At 46.7% G+C, this 19,817-nt stretch overlaps 1 protein-coding gene across 4 annotated transcripts in view; it reads left to right on the top strand.

Annotated features, from left to right (window-relative positions):
• LOC143765791 (chloride channel CLIC-like protein 1) overlaps nucleotides 1–19,817 on the top strand; it is a 347,463-nt gene that overhangs the window by 231,659 nt on the left and 95,987 nt on the right. For all 4 annotated transcript variants that reach the window (XM_077252826.1, XM_077252828.1, XM_077252825.1 and 1 more), the window contains exon 3: nucleotides 1,403–1,555. In XM_077252826.1, coding sequence (XP_077108941.1) covers nucleotides 1,403–1,555 — 153 coding nt within the window. The remainder of the gene's footprint in view (nucleotides 1–1,402; nucleotides 1,556–19,817) is intronic.

The raw sequence follows: 19,817 nt of genomic DNA, 5'->3' as shown, positions 1-19,817 counted from the left end.
AGGCACTGTGGTTTTAGTTTGCACAGTAAAGTGTCTACAAACCGCTGAAGGTCTTCCTGCATTAACGCCAAAGCATAACATCTACTCCCGCAAAAGGAAAAGTAATCTCCAATATACTCAAACCATATAAATAAGTCACAGAAGTTTGATGATTCTGTTCTCTGAAATAATGAAACAAAACTAGAACTTTTCAAGCCTATATATCGGCAGTATGTCTGGAGATGGAAGAATGCTTATGCTTGAAACACCCTGCCTATAGTGAAGCATGGCAGTGGCTCAGTGATGCCTATAGTGAAGCAGGGAGGTAACTCAGTGATGCAAGGCAGTGGCTCAGTGATGCTCTGTTCCTTTGAAACTGGAAGCCTGCAACGTGTAAAGGGCAAAATCAAGTAAAAGGAAATTCTAGGAGAAAACATCATACCTTTTGTGAGAAAACTTGGGCATCATTGCACCTTTCTATTGGAGAATGATCACACAGTTCCATAAAATACCTTAAAGTCCACAAAGACTTTGTTCCAGAAGAAGTCCTTGACTTGAACCTCGTTGAAAATGTTTGGTGGGATTTTTATAAGTCAGTGGAAAGACGGAAACCCAAGAATATTAGTGCTCCAGAGGCCATTACCCATAATTAACACAGTTATTATTAATGGCCATTGTGTAGTGGCAATCATCATCATGGGTATTGATCATTTATATATTGGCTTATTATTGTGTATATTCATAACTAATTACTTTATTAACTAGGTCTGTAATGGGCATTTCGTGTATTATATTCTTTTAATTTCGTTGCCACTTTCATATGCCCTTATATTTATACCTTTTGTGAATCTAGTGGTCCCACCACCTTTTCATTGTGTGGATTCATTTAATTGTTTCTTTTAATATTTTTAACTGAGATATCTTCAACAAAGTTTGTGATATTTTTCATATATTACTTGGTCATTTTCATGCCTTATCTATAGGTTAGTTGTATATGTATCACGTTTGCAGCAGCTCATAACAGCCGAAGGTGCTCTACTTAGTACTAAAGATGCTTGTCATGAAGGAGCTGAATAATTTTGAAGCTACAGTGGTCAGCAGAAGTGGCAATTTGTGATGAATTTGGTGAAACCACTTGTTACGTTAGTTGTGTTGAGCTATTCATATTGTTCTAGTCTGATTCATCGCAGACAGCAGAAAGTTTGTAACATTTCCTAATAAACCTAATATTCAATGGAGGCAAATAAATTTTATTGCACTTGTATGATCCTCAGGAATACGTTATTTCCATATAAAGTGTATATCTCTTGAACATTTCCACTATGCCCTATCTGCAAGTTGTCACGACATGCTGGTAGATAAAGTGCCAGGAAGAATACAATTGGTGTCAGGAAATAACCTGTTCCTTTTTGTTTCTGACCAGGGATATGCTAGGAATTGTTACCAGCAAGACCTGTCCTTCTGGGAAAATCTAAAGATATGGTTGTCCTGGAATTTCTCCTGGGACAGTGACTCCTGTGAGAGTTACTACAAGGCTTTGATGGTGGATCCTTTATGGGAAGTGACACCACTTATGGTAAGTAAAAATGTGAGTCATTTATTACACCACCTTCTGTACTATGCAGGAGATTGAGAGGTGCAACTTCAGGATATAAACATTTGCATTTCAGAAATAGTGGATATATTTTGCTGATTTTTGTATATGGGCTGTAATGTGAGTGTTCATACCATCAAAAAGGTCAACATGGAGAGTCCTTCACAGTGTGATATTCAAGCAGCAGGTCACTGCAAAAATGGGAATATCTTGTATAAAATATCTTTAACTTAACTAAGACCACAAACGCTCCCTCCACAATCCCAGATCTCACTTCATTCATAGCACCCATAGGCAGCCATCAATTCACAGCCAAAATTGCGATTGCACTCTGATAGACATCATGTGACTTTGCCACGCTCTTCTATTAGAGTGCGACATTTGGTGAGAGGAGTCATATCTATTAATTTCCTATAACCAGGACAGCACAACTATCCAGCTTCTTCAGTTGTGGAACTATAAGTGGCTGCATGCACCGTCTCTCGCTATTTACCTAATCCTCCATGTGTAGTGTGGATTTGTTACTGTCTACCTGCCCTATAGTCTTGGGTTTGTTACTCTCTACCTACTCTTCATGTCTAGTGCGGGGTCTTTCACTCTCTACCTGTCCTCCACATGTTGTCCTGGGTTTGTTACTCTCTAGCTGCCCTCCATGTGTAGTTTAGGGGTCTGTCACTCTACCTGCCCTCCATGCCATGTGTGGTGCGGGGTCTGTCACTCTCTACCTGTCCTCCATTGTCCTCCATGTGTAGTGCAGGGTCTAACACTCTCTACCTGTCCTCAATGTGTAATGCAGAGTCTGGCACTCTCTACCTGTCCTCCATGTGTAGTGTGGGGTCTGTCAATAACTACCTGTCCTCCATGTGTAGTGTGGGGTCTTTCAATCACTACCTTCCCCTCCTTGTGTAGTGCGGGGTCTGACACTACCTGTCCTCCATGTGTAGTTCGGGGAGTAATGCTCTCTACCTGTCCTCCTTGTGTAGTGCGGGGTCTGACACTCTCTACCTGTCCTCCATGTGTAGTTCGAGGTGTCACACTCTCTACTTGTCCTCCATGTGTAGTGTGGGGTCTTTCAATCACTACCTTTCCTCCATGTGTAGTGCAGGGTCTAACACTCTCTACCTGTCCTCCATGTGTAATGCAGAGTCTGGCATTCTCTACTTGTCCTCTATGTGTAGTTCGGGGTGTAACACTCTCTACCTGTCTTCCATGTGTAGTGTGGGGTCTGTCAATCACTACCTGTCCTCCATGTGTAGTGTGGGGTCTTTCAATCACTACCTGCCCCCCGTGTAGTGTGGAGTCTGTCACTCTCTACTTGTCCTCCATGTGTAGTGTGGGGTCTGTCAATCACTACCTGTCCTCCATGTGTAGTGTGGGGTCTGACACTCTCTACCTGTCCTCCATGTGTAGTGTGGGGTCTGACACTCTCTACCTGTCCTCCATGTGTAATGCAGAGTCTGGCATTCTCTACTTGTCCTCTATGTGTAGTTCGGGGTGTAACACTCTCTACCTGTCGTCCTTGTGTAGTTTGGGGTCCGACACTCTCTACCTGTCCTCCATGTGTAATGCAGAGTCTGTCACTCTCTACTTGTCCTCCATGTGTAGTTCGGGGTGTAACACTCTCTACCTGTCCTCCTTGTGTAGTTCGGAGTCTGACACTCTCTACCTGTCCTCCATATGTAGTGTGGGGTCTGTCACTCTCTATCTGTCCTCCATGTGTAGTGTGGAGTCTGTCAATCACTACCTGTCCTCCATATGTAGTGCAGGGTCTGACACTCTCTACCTGTCCTCCATGTGTAGTGCAGTGTCTGACACTCTCTACCTGTCCTCCATGTGTAGTGTGGAGTCTGTCACTCTCTACTTGTCCTCCATGTGTAGTTCGGGGTCTGACACTCTTTACCCGTCCTCCATGTGTAGTGCAGGGTCTAACACTCTCTACCTGTCCTCCATGTATAATGCAGAGTCTGTCACTCTCTACTTGTCCTCCATGTGTAGTTTGGGGTCTCTACCTGTCCCCCATGTGTAGTGTGGGGTCTGTCAATCACTACCTGTCCTCCATGTCTAATGCAGAGTGTCACTCTCTACCTGTCCTCCATGTGTAGTTCGGGGTCGCTACCTGTCCTCCATGTGTAGTGTGGGGTCTGTCACTCTCTACTTGTCCTCCATGTGTAGTGTGGGGTCTGTCAATCACTACCTGTCCTCCATGTGTAGTGTGGGGTCTGACACTCTCTACCTGTCCTCCATGTGTAGTGTGGGGTCTGACACTCTCTACCTGTCCTCCATGTGTACTGTGGGGTCTGACACTCTCTACCTGTTTTCCAGTTGATGACTATATCTCCCTGTAAATTGGATGTCTATAGCGTAAGAGGGCCTTTCTCTTATGGATTAATTGAAGTAGGAATGGAAGAGAAGTGGAGTTCTACCTGCATGCATTACTGCCGACTGACCAAATTCAGTTCACTGAATATGCTTAAAAAATGGCTGACAATAGTTACAGATTCCTACCACCCATTACAGTAAGAAAACATTTTCAGGGTTTTCCAAAATCTGTGAGACAGCTTTTAAAATATAGCTGAAATATGCCAAAATTGGTATTTTTGTTGGCACTAGACCTTTTTTTTTCATAGTTATTTTCTAGTAATGCCCCACAGGAGTCCTGTTTAATCCTGATTTATTCCCCCACATGCCCACCTTTGTAACTAAAACACCACTTGGAGAGATTTATTGCAATGCAACAGCAGATGTCAGAGGTAAAAAAAACAAAGCTAAGACATTGTGGTAGGAGGGGAGGAATCCTTCATTGACAGATGTTGGAGTAGAGTGTCCTTTTTCAAAGTTGCAGGACAGGAACATATAACCACCTCTGATTACTGGGATGGTAGGGAAAACGTATTGCATTAAGGTTACAGTACTGAGGTTGGAAATATATCAAGATCAAATGTATTCAGTGCAAATATAAACAGGATGTGAGTGACAAATTCCAAACTGGAATGTCTAAGTCAATATGGAGTCTGTTTTATGGAGTCCAATACAGCTCTTTTACTGCTAATTTTTGAATGTCCCTCTTTGTGGATATCTAAGAGTGATGGCCGCCTCAGTTAGTGGCAAATTTGGGATTTGTCTATGGCCATACCTTCTTCACAAATGTCCGTGCTGCTCCTCTCCTCAGCTTTTCTCCTTATTAGAACATATACAGTATAAACCAGGACTTTCAACTCCTAAAATATATAATAAATTGGGTCCAGTAGTTCAGTGCGGGATATGCTGTACATTTTATCATAAGAATTTGGGAAAGTTCTGAAATGTCCTATAAATGTCTGTTCTGTTCCTTATGTAAGGATCTGGGCTTTTAGTTGAGATGAATCTGCGCTGCACTTTATGTACATGCTCCGTAGTGAGACAGGGCTGAGGAGTCAGAGTCAAAAGTCAGGGAAATTGAGTCAGTCGGAGGTTTGGCCTACCGACTCCACAACCCTGGTATTTCCTCTGAGTATATGCAAAAAGCACTGGCAAAGAGTCAACTTGATCCCATATGATTTGCCATTCCGTTGTATTTGGATCTCAAAGCATTGAATGGAGAGCAGACACCTTCGTGGCAAGGTCTCGACTCAATGCTGGTTAGTGTAAGCTGATATATAAGATCTCGCATCCTCCATTATGGAGACACATAAGAGGTTGGACCCACATCTAGAAGACATTTATGTGGTATGTTTTATGATAATACCACAAATGTCTCTCTTGAGACAACTCCTTGCATGGGGTTTCTAGGATCGGCAGAAATTAGACTGAAGGGAATAAGCTGCATAAAATAACACAATTTATCTGATAAATCCCCTACTTCTCTAGCATGACTGCTCTATTGCTCCCCCCAGTCACTTTTGAATGTTTGCCATTGCCTTAGATTCCTACTATGATTGACTGCAGTGGTCAGATTTGCTGCTAGGGAGAAAACAAAGACTTTGGGGGAGCAGAAAAGGTGAGTTTTGTTGGTTAGTAATGACAATTTTGTTATATTATGCTATTTACTACGTTGACCTAATATTGCTGATCCCCAAAAGCCCATTCAATATCTGTTTGGTGGCTGCTGGGGTCCTGGGCTCAAATCCCCACCTAGGATAACATCTGCAAGGAGTTTAAAAGTATGTTCTCCCCGTGTTTGTGTGGGTTTCCTCCAGTTTCTCTGGTTTCCATTTAAAGTGGTTGCCCAAAGCCATATGTCATCAAGATCGGCGGGGGTGCGACACACAGCTCAGTACATTATGCATGGCCGCTTTTGGTTACTCCATCTACCTTATCTTCTATGCAAGTGGATGGGTGTCTACTTCTGGCCACTGCTAGAGCAGAATAGCTGATTGACGTGTGTGATGGATGTTGGACCTCCACTGACGTGATAATGATGGCCTATTCAGCGGATTAGTCATCAATACGTTGTTAGTCTCTGACAACCCCTTTAACTATTTAGCCATGCATGGGAATATAATTTTTTTTGCTAAATATTGGCCCTCAATACCACATGATATTTATTCTAGAGCTGCACGACGGCATGGCCAAGTGACCTTAAGATCGCGATGTTGCGTTGCAACATCACATCTCATCACAGACAAGTTGCAGAGCTGTGAGAGCTTCTTGACCTTCAGCTTGTCCTTCAGTTTCCCAAATGGAGTTTTGGGTTTGTCTTTGATGGACAGGTCAAACATGCTGGCTGTTAGACTGTTCCTGGTGAACTGGATGGACACTTGGATCTCCTCGCGCTCCTTCTCTCTTTTCCCTGGCTTTGAATGGTACATCTTGGTTTTTGTTGAGCCTTCTTCTCATCTTTGGCCCCAAACCAGTCCCTGACCTTGGGCCTCTCCTCAGCTTTCTGGCACAGGTGGCTTTGGCTCAGAAAGACTCTGGTTAGCAGGATTGTTCTTCTGAGTTCCTTGGTAGAGGCCAATCTTGGGTTTCTCATCTTTGGCCTTCACTTCTGCACTTTTATTCTTGGACACATCCTCAGTAAACACCATGGGGGTGGTGATCTGAACAGGTTTGTTGTTCGTGGTACACTGAAGAGAATTAAATCTAGATAGAGCTTGTTCCCGATTGTTTGGGAGTCTTACCCTGGTAGCTCGGAAGGGCAATGGAGAAACCCAGTGGTTGGTTTCATCTTTAGAGAATTCACAGTCCATTATTTTGATGATTTCTTTGTCCTCTACCGACAGGGATACTTTATCGTCGTCCTTAGTTGTTTGAAGAACTGATATTCCCAAGTTGTCGATACATAGAGAAGAAGTGATGCCAGGTGTCTGTGTGGGGTCTGGAGACTTCTCTTTCACACCGTAATGATGAGGACACGGATTGATGAAAGTTGTGCGTCCATCTCCACGCACATAAGTCTTGAAGGAATTAATTCCTGAACGATCCGCACATACTTTTCCTATGACTACCCTTCCCAAGTCCAGTCTCTGGGCGTGTGGTGCATAATCAGGTCCATTACACTGTTGACGCACCTTGTGTTCCCGTAGATTGTCTCTGCCGAGCAGGAGCTGAATCTCGGCGTTGACGTCCATAGGAGGAATAATGCTGTTCAGGTGCCTTAGGTGTGGTTGGTGAAATGCGGCTTCAGGAGTAGGAATCTTGTCCTTGTGATTGGGTATCTGGTCACATTCAATAAGGGTTTGTAGAGGTATTTCAATATCTCCATTGATAAGATAAGCAATGAATCCCTGAGCTCTTCAGCCGCTAGTCTGTAAGCAGCATGAGCAGGTGTTTAAGGTGTAGGGTTCTGATGGACCTTTTAACTCCAAAGGCTTCAAAGAGCTTGGGGTCCTGCTAAGGACTGGTTGCTTTGGTCGTTTATGATGGCATACATCTTCACTTCCTTTTCTGGAAGCTCCTCTGGATAGACCTTGATTAGACATATTCCGGCACAACATTTTTCCCTTTGGCCATGACCACACACATCAGAGCATGAGATGGCCGTGGAGGTGTCAGTCTGATTCTGGGGCTCCACACCATGACTTGGAGTGGGAGTGGCGGTGGCGGCTTCAGCTGATGAATCGATGGCATACAAAGCCATCCACAAACTGTCTCCTCCATACATCTGTGACCTCGTCTCCCGGTACTTACCTGCACGCAACCTCCGATCCTCACAAGATCTTCTTCTATATTCCCATCTTATCTCCTCTTTCCACAATCGCATACAAGATTTCTCCCGCGCATCCCCCATACTCTGGAACTCTCTACCTCAACATATCAGACTCTCGCCTACCGTGGAAACCTTCAAAAAGAACCTGAAGACCTACCTCTTCTGACAAGCCTACAACCTGCAGTAACCACCGATAGACCAAACCGCTGCACAACCAGCTCTACCCTCGCCAACTGTATTCTCACCCTTCCCTTGTAGATTGTGAGCCCTTGTTGGCAGGGTCCGCTCTCATGTACCAGTCGTGACTTGTATTGATTAAGATTAATGTGCTTGTTTTTTTATTATGTATACCCCTCCTCACATGTAAAGCGCTATGGAATAAATGGCGCTATAATAATAAATAATAATAATCTCTGGCGAGTGAGGTTGAATGCATACCTGAGGCGTGTTTTTCACTATGGCACTCCTCACACTTGATGACAGCTTTGCAATCCTTGGCCATATGCTCCAGTGAAGTGCAGCATGTGAAACATACCCCAAGCTCGGTGAGGACTTTCTTGTGGTCCTGTAGGGTTTTGGATCTAAACCCTCTGCACTTGTTCAGTGAGTGAGGTTTCTTATGAATGGGACATTCCCAATTGAAGGACTTGTCTCCTGATGAAGTGGTGTACTGTTTACCTGTGGGTATTGCAGGTGATGGGACTTTAGTCTTTCTAACACTCAGTGTTCTCAAAGTCTCTACGTTTCTGTATGACACCTTCATACTTTGATGATGTCGTAGTTGAAGTTGTTGTGTTGAGCTCTAGGAAGTCGAGGCTGGGGTCATTCCTCATCTGTGACTGCTCATCGATGAACCTGCAGAAGTGAATAAATGGGGGGAAGGTGACGTCGTGCACTCTTTTATACCTTGTGACTGACATTGCCCACTTCTCCTGCATTCTGTTTGGTAACTTCACCACAATTGGGTTCAGTCCATGCGCTGTATCCAGGTAACACAGGCCGGATAGGCGAGGGTCTCTTTTGGCGGCGAGCTCCAGCTCCATGAGCAAATCACTTAGATCTTGAAGCTTGTAGACTTCCTTGAGGTTGATCTTTGGGACGTTCTCAAGTCTCTTGAATAGGGCTTTCTGTATTGCTTCTGTGCTGCCAAAGGTGCGTTCCTGTTTTTGCTAGGCAGCAGCGAGACCTGCTTCTTCTTGTCCCATGTAGAAAGTTGATACGGTTTGTAGAGTCTGGGCCCAACCATTTGATCATGAGGTCAAGCTCCTGCTCTGCGGTTAGGTTGAGATTCTCGAAGGCTGCCTTGAAGGTTGCTTTCCAGGCCTTGTAGCTCTCTGCGCAATCATCGAATTTTGAGTGGCTGGTGTTGATTAGCTCTCTGCTCACCATAAACCTGGCAAACTCCGACATATCGGATTTCTCACTGCTTGTTGCCTTGACAACTTGCGATCCCTCTTGGGCATATGAGCTGCCTGGCGTGAAAGGGTGAGATATCCCCGGGTAGAATGATGTTGCTGCATGGTTGAGCTGTGGTTTAGCCTCTGATTCTGATGACTGCCGCTTGAGCTGTGGAGGTAGGTCAGGAAACACTTGACGGCCAGCTTGCTGTAGTGACTGGGTTTGACAAGGCATCTCCTGGTGACTGTTATTAACTTGCTTGGGTGCTGTGGAAAGCACTGGCGCTGCAGGTAGAGCTGACTTGGAGGTCTCAGCATTGTTGGATTGGATGGTGTTGCAACCCGAGGTTGACTCGGGTAACTGGTTCAGCACATAGTCTTTGGTGCGATCAACCAGATAATCTATTTCTTGTGGTGGCGAGCAAACTGGATCAGGACCTTGACTCCATGCTTGCTCGAGTATTTTTACTTCTGCTAGCGTGATTTCTTCCTCCATTTCTGTTTGAAGAATTTCTTCCCATGCCTCTGCTTTCTTTACTTCTGCATCTGCCTCTGCTTTCTTGACTTCTGCCTCTACTTTCTTGACTTCTGCCTCTGCTTCTGTTTTCTTTCCTGTGAAGGAATGTCTTAGTTTGGATTGTTCTGCTCTTATGCAGGCCTCTAGTATTCTATCGCTCAGGGCTAAGCTTCTTGAGGATGATGCTCTGGATGACTGAGAGGAGCATCTAGATGAAATTGTTTTGTGAGGTCTAGTTTCTTGCTGGTGAGAGATACGGTATTCCGCTTTGTCTTTGACATCTTACACCTTGGCGTCTTTTTCCCTGTACACCGATACTGCCTTGCTCAGGTCCGATAGGGCTTCATCGATATTAAAGCCTGTTAAGGTACCGTTACGCTAAACGACTTACCAACGATCACGACCAGCGATGCGATCGTTGGTAAGTCGTTGTGTGGTCGCTGGGGAGCTGTCATACAGACAGCTCTTTCCAGAGACCAACGATCAAGGGAACGACTTCGGCATCGTTGAAACTGTCTTCAACGATGCCGAAGTCCCCCTGCAGCACCTGTTTAACCAGGGTAAACATCGGGTTACTAAGTGCAGGGCCACGCTTAGTAACCAGATATTTACCCTGGTTACCATTGTAAAAGTAAAAAAAAACACTACATACTCACCTTCTGATGTCTGTCACGTCCCCCGCCGGCGGCTTCCCTGCACTGAATGTGTCAGCGCCGGCCGGCCGTAAAGCAGAGCACAGCGGTGACGTTCGGTAGCTGTTACTGTTGGTTTGACAGAGCGTCTTTGTCGAACGACTTGGTCTGCTGAAATCGTGGGTTCTGCTTCCTGGTCTTCATAATGGACAGTATTGGGTTGTATTTGCTCTGTTTCAGCAGTGGGAAACTATGCAAGGTATTTTTCGGCCATTTTGGTTCAAGGTGTGCTGTCTCTTTAAGAAACTGAACTTTTGAATTGGGGGCTGGAAATCGTGGTGCAGTTTCATTAAGATGCCCTGATAAGATTCCTAAGGTGTTTTCAGAGAATTGTGGGGTTTTGCAGTCTGACAATCTGCAGCAATGTGATATAATATACTGCAAGTCTTTCGGGGTATGGATGGAGGGAAATGTCGGGGCACATAGACTGTTCCTTTACAATGAAGACACAAAAGAGCAAAGTAAGACCAAAAACACTCTGTTGTAAATTTTTTTTTACAGTAATAAGCAAGTGCTAGTAAAAAGATGGAAAAAAAACAGGGTATTTGGTTGATACTTTTTTTGCAAAAAAGTGTATACTAAGCTGCTCCACCAAACGTCAAGGTATACCCATATAGAGCAATCCTAACTGATGTATGTAATCCCTATCTGATGTATTTGAAACCTGACCATCTGTATATTACCTGTATAAGCAGGGTTCAGAGAGGGAATGTCCATGTGGATACGTGGAATGGAACAGCTTTTGTGCAAATGACCCACAAGGAGTGGTGGATACCTCCCCAGTCTTCTAGACACAAGAGAACAATTATGGAAACCGAAACACATGGGCTACTTGCACAATTAACAAGTCTGTAGGAACATGTTGACACACCACCAAGACACTTGAAGACACAAAAGAGCACAGTAACACCAAAAACACTCTGTTGTAAAAAACAAACAAACTGCTCTATATGGGTATACCTTGACGTTTGGTGGAGCAGCTTAGTATACATTTTTTTGCAAAAAAGTATCAACCAAATACCCTGTTTATCGGTCGTCCATGACAGCACTACGGAGAGAGGGGATCCGCCCTTCAGGAACAGGAAACCTACAGATACATAAGGGCGGCACTCTCCCACGCATCAGTTGGTTTCCTGTTCCTGGAGGACAGGATTCCCTGCAGATACAACTTCGTTTCTCCTATCAATACCCAGGCCGGCTGTCCGACCCAGGTAGCGAGGGGGTCTCCTACCTCGGGCAGTGCGGGTCCCTGGAAGCGCCACGGTGGGTCCGGGTAGGGCTCCACGACAGTGAGCGGTGCAGTGTGGAGCGACGTCCGGAGGAGGTCCATCCTCAGTGGTCAGCGAGGTGAGTATGCCCCCCTGGGGTCCGCTCACCCTCCTGGGCCTCGGTCTTCCCCGCCTCTAGTCCCCGTCGGTGCGGTGTGGGGCGGCGCCCTGTGTGCTCCTTTTTGGTCGGCAGGCCGGGGGTCGGGCGCTGGCTTCTGCCGCTTTCGCCGCTGTGCTACGGCCACGGGCGGCGGTGGTGTAGCGGCGGGCGGCTAGGGGGTCCGGCGGCGCCGTTCCTGAGCCCTCAGGCCGATACCGGAAGTGACGTGCAGGGGGCGGGGCCAAAACCGGAAGTCGGACGCCAGCCGGTTTTTTACAAAAAACACCGCTATCCTGCATGCGGCGGGGGGGGGGGGGGGGGGGGGCACGGATTTGCAGGTGGAGGAAAAGATTCTGGCCACACACCTGCACATGTTCCGGATTCGGGGGTGGGCTATATATAGCCGAGCATAGCGCTGCAGGGCTGCTTGTGAGCCCATCTGCAGCTATTGATGAGCCAGAAGCTGCCGTCGGTCTGCTGGAGCAGGAGTAGGACAGATCCTCAGAGAAGTCCCATGCGAACCCCCAGCCGAAAGCCCGCGGACGCAGTAACCAGCCCGGTCGCAGATATAAACAGAAGGATCTGGACCGACCCCCCAGTAATCCGGTACCTACCGCTACTGCCTGGGTAAGAGATCTTCGTGAATGTACCCTGATGCAGTCTTTTCCTATGTTTATTTCCGTAGGGGAAAAAAAGCGCTGGTAAAACAAACAACAAGGAGTGCACGCTATGCGCTTGCCCTTTGCCAGATGCCTACCCTAAGAGACTTTGTCAGTCGTGTACGGCAGACAGTAGGAAATAAATTGATGGGAACTCTGATAGCGGTAGCGCCAGATAGATTACATAGCCTTTTTTCTCCGCTCCCATAGGTGGCGGAAGAATCTCCTGATTTCACATCAAACCTTAGGGAGATTATCAGGAAGGAGGTGAAAGATTCCCTGAAATCCCTGTCCCGGGAGCCTTCCAAAAGAAGGGAACCTAGCGCCTCAGATTCGAATTTGTCCGCTGGCCCTAGTAGGGAGAATGAGTCAGATGCCTCTGTCTCCTCAGCGTCCTCTTCGGAAGAGGAGTCTAACCGGTTCTGTTTCCCATTGGACCAAATGGACAAACTAATTAAATCAGTTAATCCACCATGGGGGTGGCTGATGAAAGGCCAGAACTCTCAGCACAGGACCTAATGTTTGGCGGTCTAGACCCTAAAAAACGTAGGTCTTTTCCGCTCAATGACAAGGTCCAGAACGTCATCAAAAGGGAATGGAAAAAAAACAGAGAAGAAAGGCTCTTTTCCACCTGCCTTTAAGCGTAGATATCCCTTTGAGGACCCCATGGTGAACACATGGGATAAAGCGCCGAAATTGGACGCAGCGGTGTCTAAGGCGTCTAAAAAATCATCTATCCCCTTCGACGACATGGCTTCCCTAAAGGATCCTCTCGATAAGAAGGCTGACTCATTCCTTAAAGGGACATGGGAGATGTCGGCGGGTGCCCTGAGACCTGCTGTAGCCGCAACATGTGCAGCCAGATCGATGATGGTCTGGCTGGATCAGCTAGGGTCTAAGTTGGAAGGGGGTGTTTCCAGAGATTCTATGTTGAAATTCCTGCCAACTATTCAGAATGCCGCTGCATTTCTCGCGGATGCATCTGCGGATTCGGCAAGAATGGCGGCTAGGGCGGCCGGACTATCAAACGCAGCACGCAGGGCCCTATGGCTGAAATGTAGGCCGGGTGACCTTCAATCCAGATCCCGTCTGTGCTCTATCCCATGCGAAGGAGAATACCTGTTTGGTCCAGTCCTAGACGAACTGCTGGAGAAAGCTGGAGACGAGAAGAAGAAGTTTCCCAATCTACCAACTACCTCTTACAGGCGTCCCTTCGCAGGGAAGAGATTCTTTCGGAGAAGACCAGCCAGAGACCAGAGCAGATGGGATGAGAAAAAGAAGAAAGGTACTGGATTTATGTTTGGAGGTGGAGGACGTCAGGTCAAAAAACCACCCCAATGACTTGTCGCCCCGGTGGGAGGTAGACTATCTGCCTTCTACCCGGCCTGGTCCAAAATCTCCAGTAGTGATTGGATTTTGGGGTTAATAGCTACGGGTCTGCGGCTAGAGTTCTCTTCTATCCCTCAGAACTTCTTCAGAATTACCCCACTCAGGTCTTCTCCAGCAGAACAGGCGGCCCTGGAAGCAGAAGTTCACAACCTGCTCAATAAGAATGTCCTGTCAGAGGTTCCGGAAGGAGAACAGGGTAGAGGATTCTACTCTCCTCTATTCCTAATAAGTAAACCTGACGGCTCCTTCAGAACAATTATTAACCTTAGGGCTCTTAATAATTTCCTGACCGTTCAATCATTTAAGATGGAAACTATTAACACCGCAATAAAGCTGCTGTTTAAAAACAGCTTTATGGTAGTATTGGATTTGAAGGACGCCTATTACCATATCCCTATTTATGCAGGTCACCAACGATACCTGAGGGTGGCGGTAAGGTTGGATGGGGTAATCAGACACTTCCAGTATAGGGCCCTCCCCTTTGGTATATCGGTCGCCCCTCGAGTGTTTACCAAAGTTATGGCGGAAGTTATGGCACACCTGCATGAGTCCAACATTCTAATAATCCCCTACCTGGACGATCTCCTTATCGTAGGTAAAACGGCGGATCACTGTCTGGAACAGTTACATAAAGTGATGTCTGCTCTGGAGCGTCTGGGGTGGATGCTAAATGTTAAAAAATCAAGCTTACAGCCCATGAGGGTGCAGCGATTTTTAGGCCTGACCCTGGATTCCCAGGTTCAGGAATGCCGTTTGCCTCAAGAGAAAATTGATCGCTTGCACCTTCAGGTGCTGAGTGCCTCTAAAAACCCCACCATGTCCCTTAGAAGAGCCATGTCTCTGTTGGGCTCTCTCTCGTCCTGTATTCCAGCGGTCCGATGGGCCCAGTATCATACGAGGATACTTCAGGGCGAGGTGCTGTTACAACAAAAAAGGTTGGGGGGATGTCTGGAGAGCCTGATGACCCTATCCCAAGACGCTATTATGTCCCTTGGATGGTGGCTAGACCAAGAGAACCTGTCCACAGGGGTCCCCTGGGAATATAATGTAACTCGTATAGTCACCTCGGACGCTAGCCCTTCTGGGTGGGGGGCTCACATGGGGGATACGTTGGTCCATGGGCTTTGGGATCGGGATCAGATAGAAATGTCTTCCAACCTAAAGGAGTTAACGGCTGTGGAACAGGCAGTTAAATCACTCCTTGTCTATCTACAGGGCCACCACGTGCGGGTATTCTCGGACAATCGGGTCGCCGTGGCATACATAAATCACCAAGGCGGGACTCGTTCCAAATCCCTAATGTGCGTAGCAGATCGTCTATTCCATCTAGCAGAGCAACATCTTCTCTCATTGACGGCTCTTCACATAAGAGGGGCAGAAAACACTACGGCGGATTTCTTAAGCCGCAACACATTGAGGCAGGGAGAGTGGTCCCTGAACGACTCCATCTTCAACCTCATCGTGGAAAGATGGGGTCAACCAGAGGTAGACCTGTTTGCCACAAAAGAAAACAGGAAAGTGGCACAATTCTGCTCTCTCAACCCCAGAGAAAATCCTCTGTCAGTAGACGCCCTCCTCATAGACTGGAACTTCAGGCTAGCCTATGCCTTTCCTCCCCTGTCTCTACTTCCTCTGGTGGTGAGCAAAATCAGGAAGGACAAAGCCACAGTAATAATAATTGCCCCCTTCTGGCCCAGAAGGACGTGGTTTCCATGCCTGAGGGCTATGTCGATATCCAACCCATGGGTCTTGCCAGACATCCCGGATCTCCTATCCCAGGGCCCAGTCTACCATCCTCGGGCGGTTGGCCTTCATCTGACGGCGTGGATTTTGAGCGGGCGCTGTTAAAGGATAGGGGGTTCACTCCGGGCCTCATTAACACTCTGCTGAAGAGCAGAAAAATAATCACCACAAAGATTTATGTCAGGATCTGGAAGAAGTTCCTTCAAAACTCGGGGGTAATAGCTGGTCAGTCAATACCAATAGACCAGATTTTAGAATTCTTACAGAAGGGGTTAGATATGGGGTTATCCCCAAATACACTTAAAGTGCAGGTATCAGCCTTAGGGGCCCTCTTTGGCTGCAACATTGCTGAGAATCACTGGGTCAGCAGATTCATCAGAGCGACAAAACGGTCTAGGCCAATGGTGAAGAATAGGGTCATGCCATGGGACCTGAACCTAGTCCTCTCAGCCATGACAGAGGCCCCATTTGAGCCAATTGCATCAGCCTCTATTAAAAATGTATCCCTTAAAGTAGCCTTCCTGGTGGCCCTAACATCGGCACGTAGGATAGGCGACATCCAAGCATTATCCAGGGTTCCCCCTTACATGCAGCTTAGGGATGATAGAGTGATTCTCTCCCCTGATCCAGCATATCTTCCTAAAGTAGTGTCCAGGTTCCACAGAACACAGGAAATAGTTCTTCCATCTTTTCTCCCCAATCCTACTAACGATAAGGAAAGGAAGCACTTTAGATGTAAAAAGATGTATCCTGGAATATCTGGCAGTAACTGATCCCTGGAAGATAGATAACGCCCTATTCGTGTCCTATCAGGGTAGTAGGAAGGGTCATAGGGCATCAAAATCTACTTTAGCTAGATGGATCAGGGAGGCTATCTCGCTGGCATACATCTCAAAGGGCAAGCCGGCGCCTGAAGGTCTGAAAGCGCATTCCACTAGAGCTATGGCGGCTTCGTGGGCGGAAAGATTGGAGGTGTCGATCGACCAAATTTGTAAGGCTGCTACTTGGTCTTCCCCAAACACATTCTATAACCATTATAGATTGAACTTGGGTGCCTCTTCTGACCTTTCCTTTGGTGTAAGGGTGCTGCAAGCTGTAGTCCCTCCCTAGTTAGTTACTCTCTGTAATTCTCTCCGTAGTGCTATCATGGACGACCAATAAAGTCTTAGTTACTCACCGGTTAACGGTGTTTTTCGGAGTCCATGACAGCACCTGTACATACCCTCCCGTCTTCTTAAGTTCTGGGTGTACACCTCTTCCTTTATTTATATAATTCACGGGTAGTGAATAGTTAGTTATTGTATCATTGTTTATTATGTATGCTATTAACCTTGGTGGTCCTCTTGTGCTCTGTAAACCAACTGATGCGTGGGAGAGTGCCGCCCTTATGTATCTGTAGGTTTCCTGTTCCTGAAGGGCGGATCCCCTCTCTCCGTAGTGCTGTCATGGACTCCGAAAAACACCGTTAACCGGTGAGTAACTAAGACTTTTTTCCATCTTTTTACTAGCACTTGCTTATTAGTGATTTTTTTTTTTTACAACAGAGTGTTTTTGGTCTTACTGTGCTCTTTTGTGTCTTCAAGTTTCTTGGTGGTGTGTGAACATGTTCTTACAGACTTGTTCATTGTGCAAGTAGCCCATCTGTTTCGGTTTCCATAATTGTTCCTTTACAATGTAGACACAGGTGTTTCAGGCCTGGCAGATGAGAGGGCCTACTCTTAAGGCCCCGTCTCACATAGCGATTTACCAACGATCACGGCCAGCGATACGACCTGGCCGTGATCGTTGGTAAGTCGCTGTGTGGTCGCTGGGGAGCTGTCACACAGACAGCTCTCTCCAGCGACCAACGATCAGGGGAACGACTACGGCATCGTTGAAACTGTCTTCAACGATGCCGAAGTCCCCCTGCAGCACCCGGGTAACCAGGGTAAACATCGGGTTACTAAGCACAGGGCCGCGCTTAGTAACCCGATGTTTACCCTGGTTACCAAAAAAAAACAAACAGTACATACTCACCATCTGATGTCCGTCGGGTCCCTTGCCGTCTGCTTCCTGCTCTGACTGAGATCCGGCCGTACAGTGAGAGCAGAGCGCAGCGGTGACGTCACCGCTGTGCTGTACTTTCACTTTCACTTTGCGGCGCTCAGTCAGAGCAGGAAGCAGACGGCAAGGGACCTGACGGACATCAGATGGTGAGTATGTAGTGTTTTTTTTTTTTTTACATTTACGCTGGTAACCAGGGTAAACATCGGGTTACTAAACGCGGCCCTGCGCTTAGTAACCCGATGTTTACCCTGGTTACCAGTGAAGACATCGCTGGATCGGTGTCACACACACCGATTCAGCGATGTCAGCGGGACCTCAACGACCAAAAAAAGGTCCAGGCCATTCCGACACGACCAGCGATCTCGCAGCAGGGGCCTGATCGCTGGTACGTGTCACACATAGCGAGATCGCTACTGAGGTCGCTGTTGCGTCACAAAACTTGTGACTCAGCAGCGATCTCGCTAGCGATCTCACTATGTGAGACGGGGCCTTAAGACTTATCCAGGCAAGCGCTGTTGCTGGGCAGATTTCAGAGTGAGGTACTGGATTCTTAGGGATTCTGAAGCCGGGTGATGGGCTTAAGATAGTCTTTTGACTGTTCTGTACCCACTTAAGGCTTCTTTCACACTTCCATCGGTACGGGGCTGTCACAAAGCGTCAGTGCAACGTACCGATGGACAGTGGTGATTTTCTGCACAACGTGGGCAGCGGACGCAGTGTTTCAATGCGTCCTCTGCCAATAGTAAGCGCCCAGGGAGGAGAGGGAGGAGTTACGGCCAGGCATGCACAGTTCAAAAAATTCAGGACACGACGTACGAAAAAACGTTCCCTTGAACGTTTTTTCGCTACGACGGTCCTCCAAATACCGACGCATCCAGTGCACGACGGACACGACGTGTGGCCATACGTCGCGATCCGACGGCAATACAAGTCTATGGGAAAAAAACGCATCCTACGGGCACATTTGCAGGATGCGGTTTTTTCCCAAAACGACGCATTGTGATGGATCTAAAAAGATGGAAGTGTGAAAGTAGCCTTAGACGATTGAAGGTGTGTAGTATGGCGATGGTGTGAGAAGCAGTGGGGCAGACAGGACCAGGTGTCGCTCCTGGGTGGATGGATTCAAACGTGGACGCAGACCGATGAATCAGCGGTGGTTTATTTGAACCATAACCCAAAGACATGAGGTGGTACGATGCAGATGGTACAAGTAGCCGTTCCTGTGGTTGTCTTGTGGGTGTTCACCCCTGGAGCCACTACTGAATGTGTGTGTGTGGTCAAAAGACTTTGCTTTCTGCAGCCCAAAAGAGATGTGTACTTCTCACACGATGGCTGAAAGTAAGAACGGATGCCCGGAAGTGAGCTCATACACAAGGCTGCAGGACACTCTCACATTCTAGAAAAATGTAAAAGGAGGAGCGAGGGAGTGACGCAAAGCCTTCGGTCAGTAGGTTGCAGCAGACAAGCATGGAAAGCAAGCTAATAATACAATGGTAAATTGCAAGATATGAAAAGAAGATGAAGGGAACAGCTCACAACTGTCATCCGTTTTTCTCGTAAAAAAATTTTTTTACATCTTCTCCATTCAGACAGTCTATGAAAATTGGACTGCACTTGCAGGTCATCCAACTGCAGTCTGATTTTTTTTCACAGACCCATAAACTTGCATTGGCGTTTTTTGACGAGACCCTAGGATCAAAATCCTACATGTCTCCAATATTTTACATGGACCACTCAGTCTGAGGAAAAATATCGGACATGTGCACAGCCCCATAGAATGTCATAGGTACGATGCTATCCATGAAAACCCTGGATAGCACTTGTATGACAAAATCGGACATGTAAATCAGCCCTTAAGGTGATGGAAGCCAACCCTAAATACTCTAATACTGCTCCCTATGAGCAGAAATAAAATATGGGTCTTTGCTTGAATTTGAAGAATTTCTTGCAGTTGTATGGAAGGCTGTGAGTGTTTTGACTAATACTCTGCCAGATTCATAGAGAGACTGGAGGTGATTGATCGGTCTCCACCGCTCCTGTCATTTTTTCAAGCCTTTAATTTGCTTACAAGATTAAAAGGGTTTAGAGACTTAATAAACCTTTCACTGACTGTCACAATCTCCTAACCACTAATTCCCAGAGTACAGATTAATCCTCGGTCAATGGTTACGGTTTTGATCTGTCTCAGAATCTGATTTGCTATGTAAAAGTGACTGGTGCCCAGAACTAAACTCTGTTTTATGGTTTAACTGGGCAATTCGAAAGCCCAATTGCCACACTTCAAAGTGTATGCCCATCAGTGGTTA

Source organism: Ranitomeya variabilis, chromosome 4 (assembly GCF_051348905.1).
Source record: "Ranitomeya variabilis isolate aRanVar5 chromosome 4, aRanVar5.hap1, whole genome shotgun sequence".
Taxonomy (NCBI): Eukaryota; Metazoa; Chordata; class Amphibia; order Anura; family Dendrobatidae; genus Ranitomeya; species Ranitomeya variabilis.
This window is presented reverse-complemented; position numbering and strand designations above follow the sequence as displayed.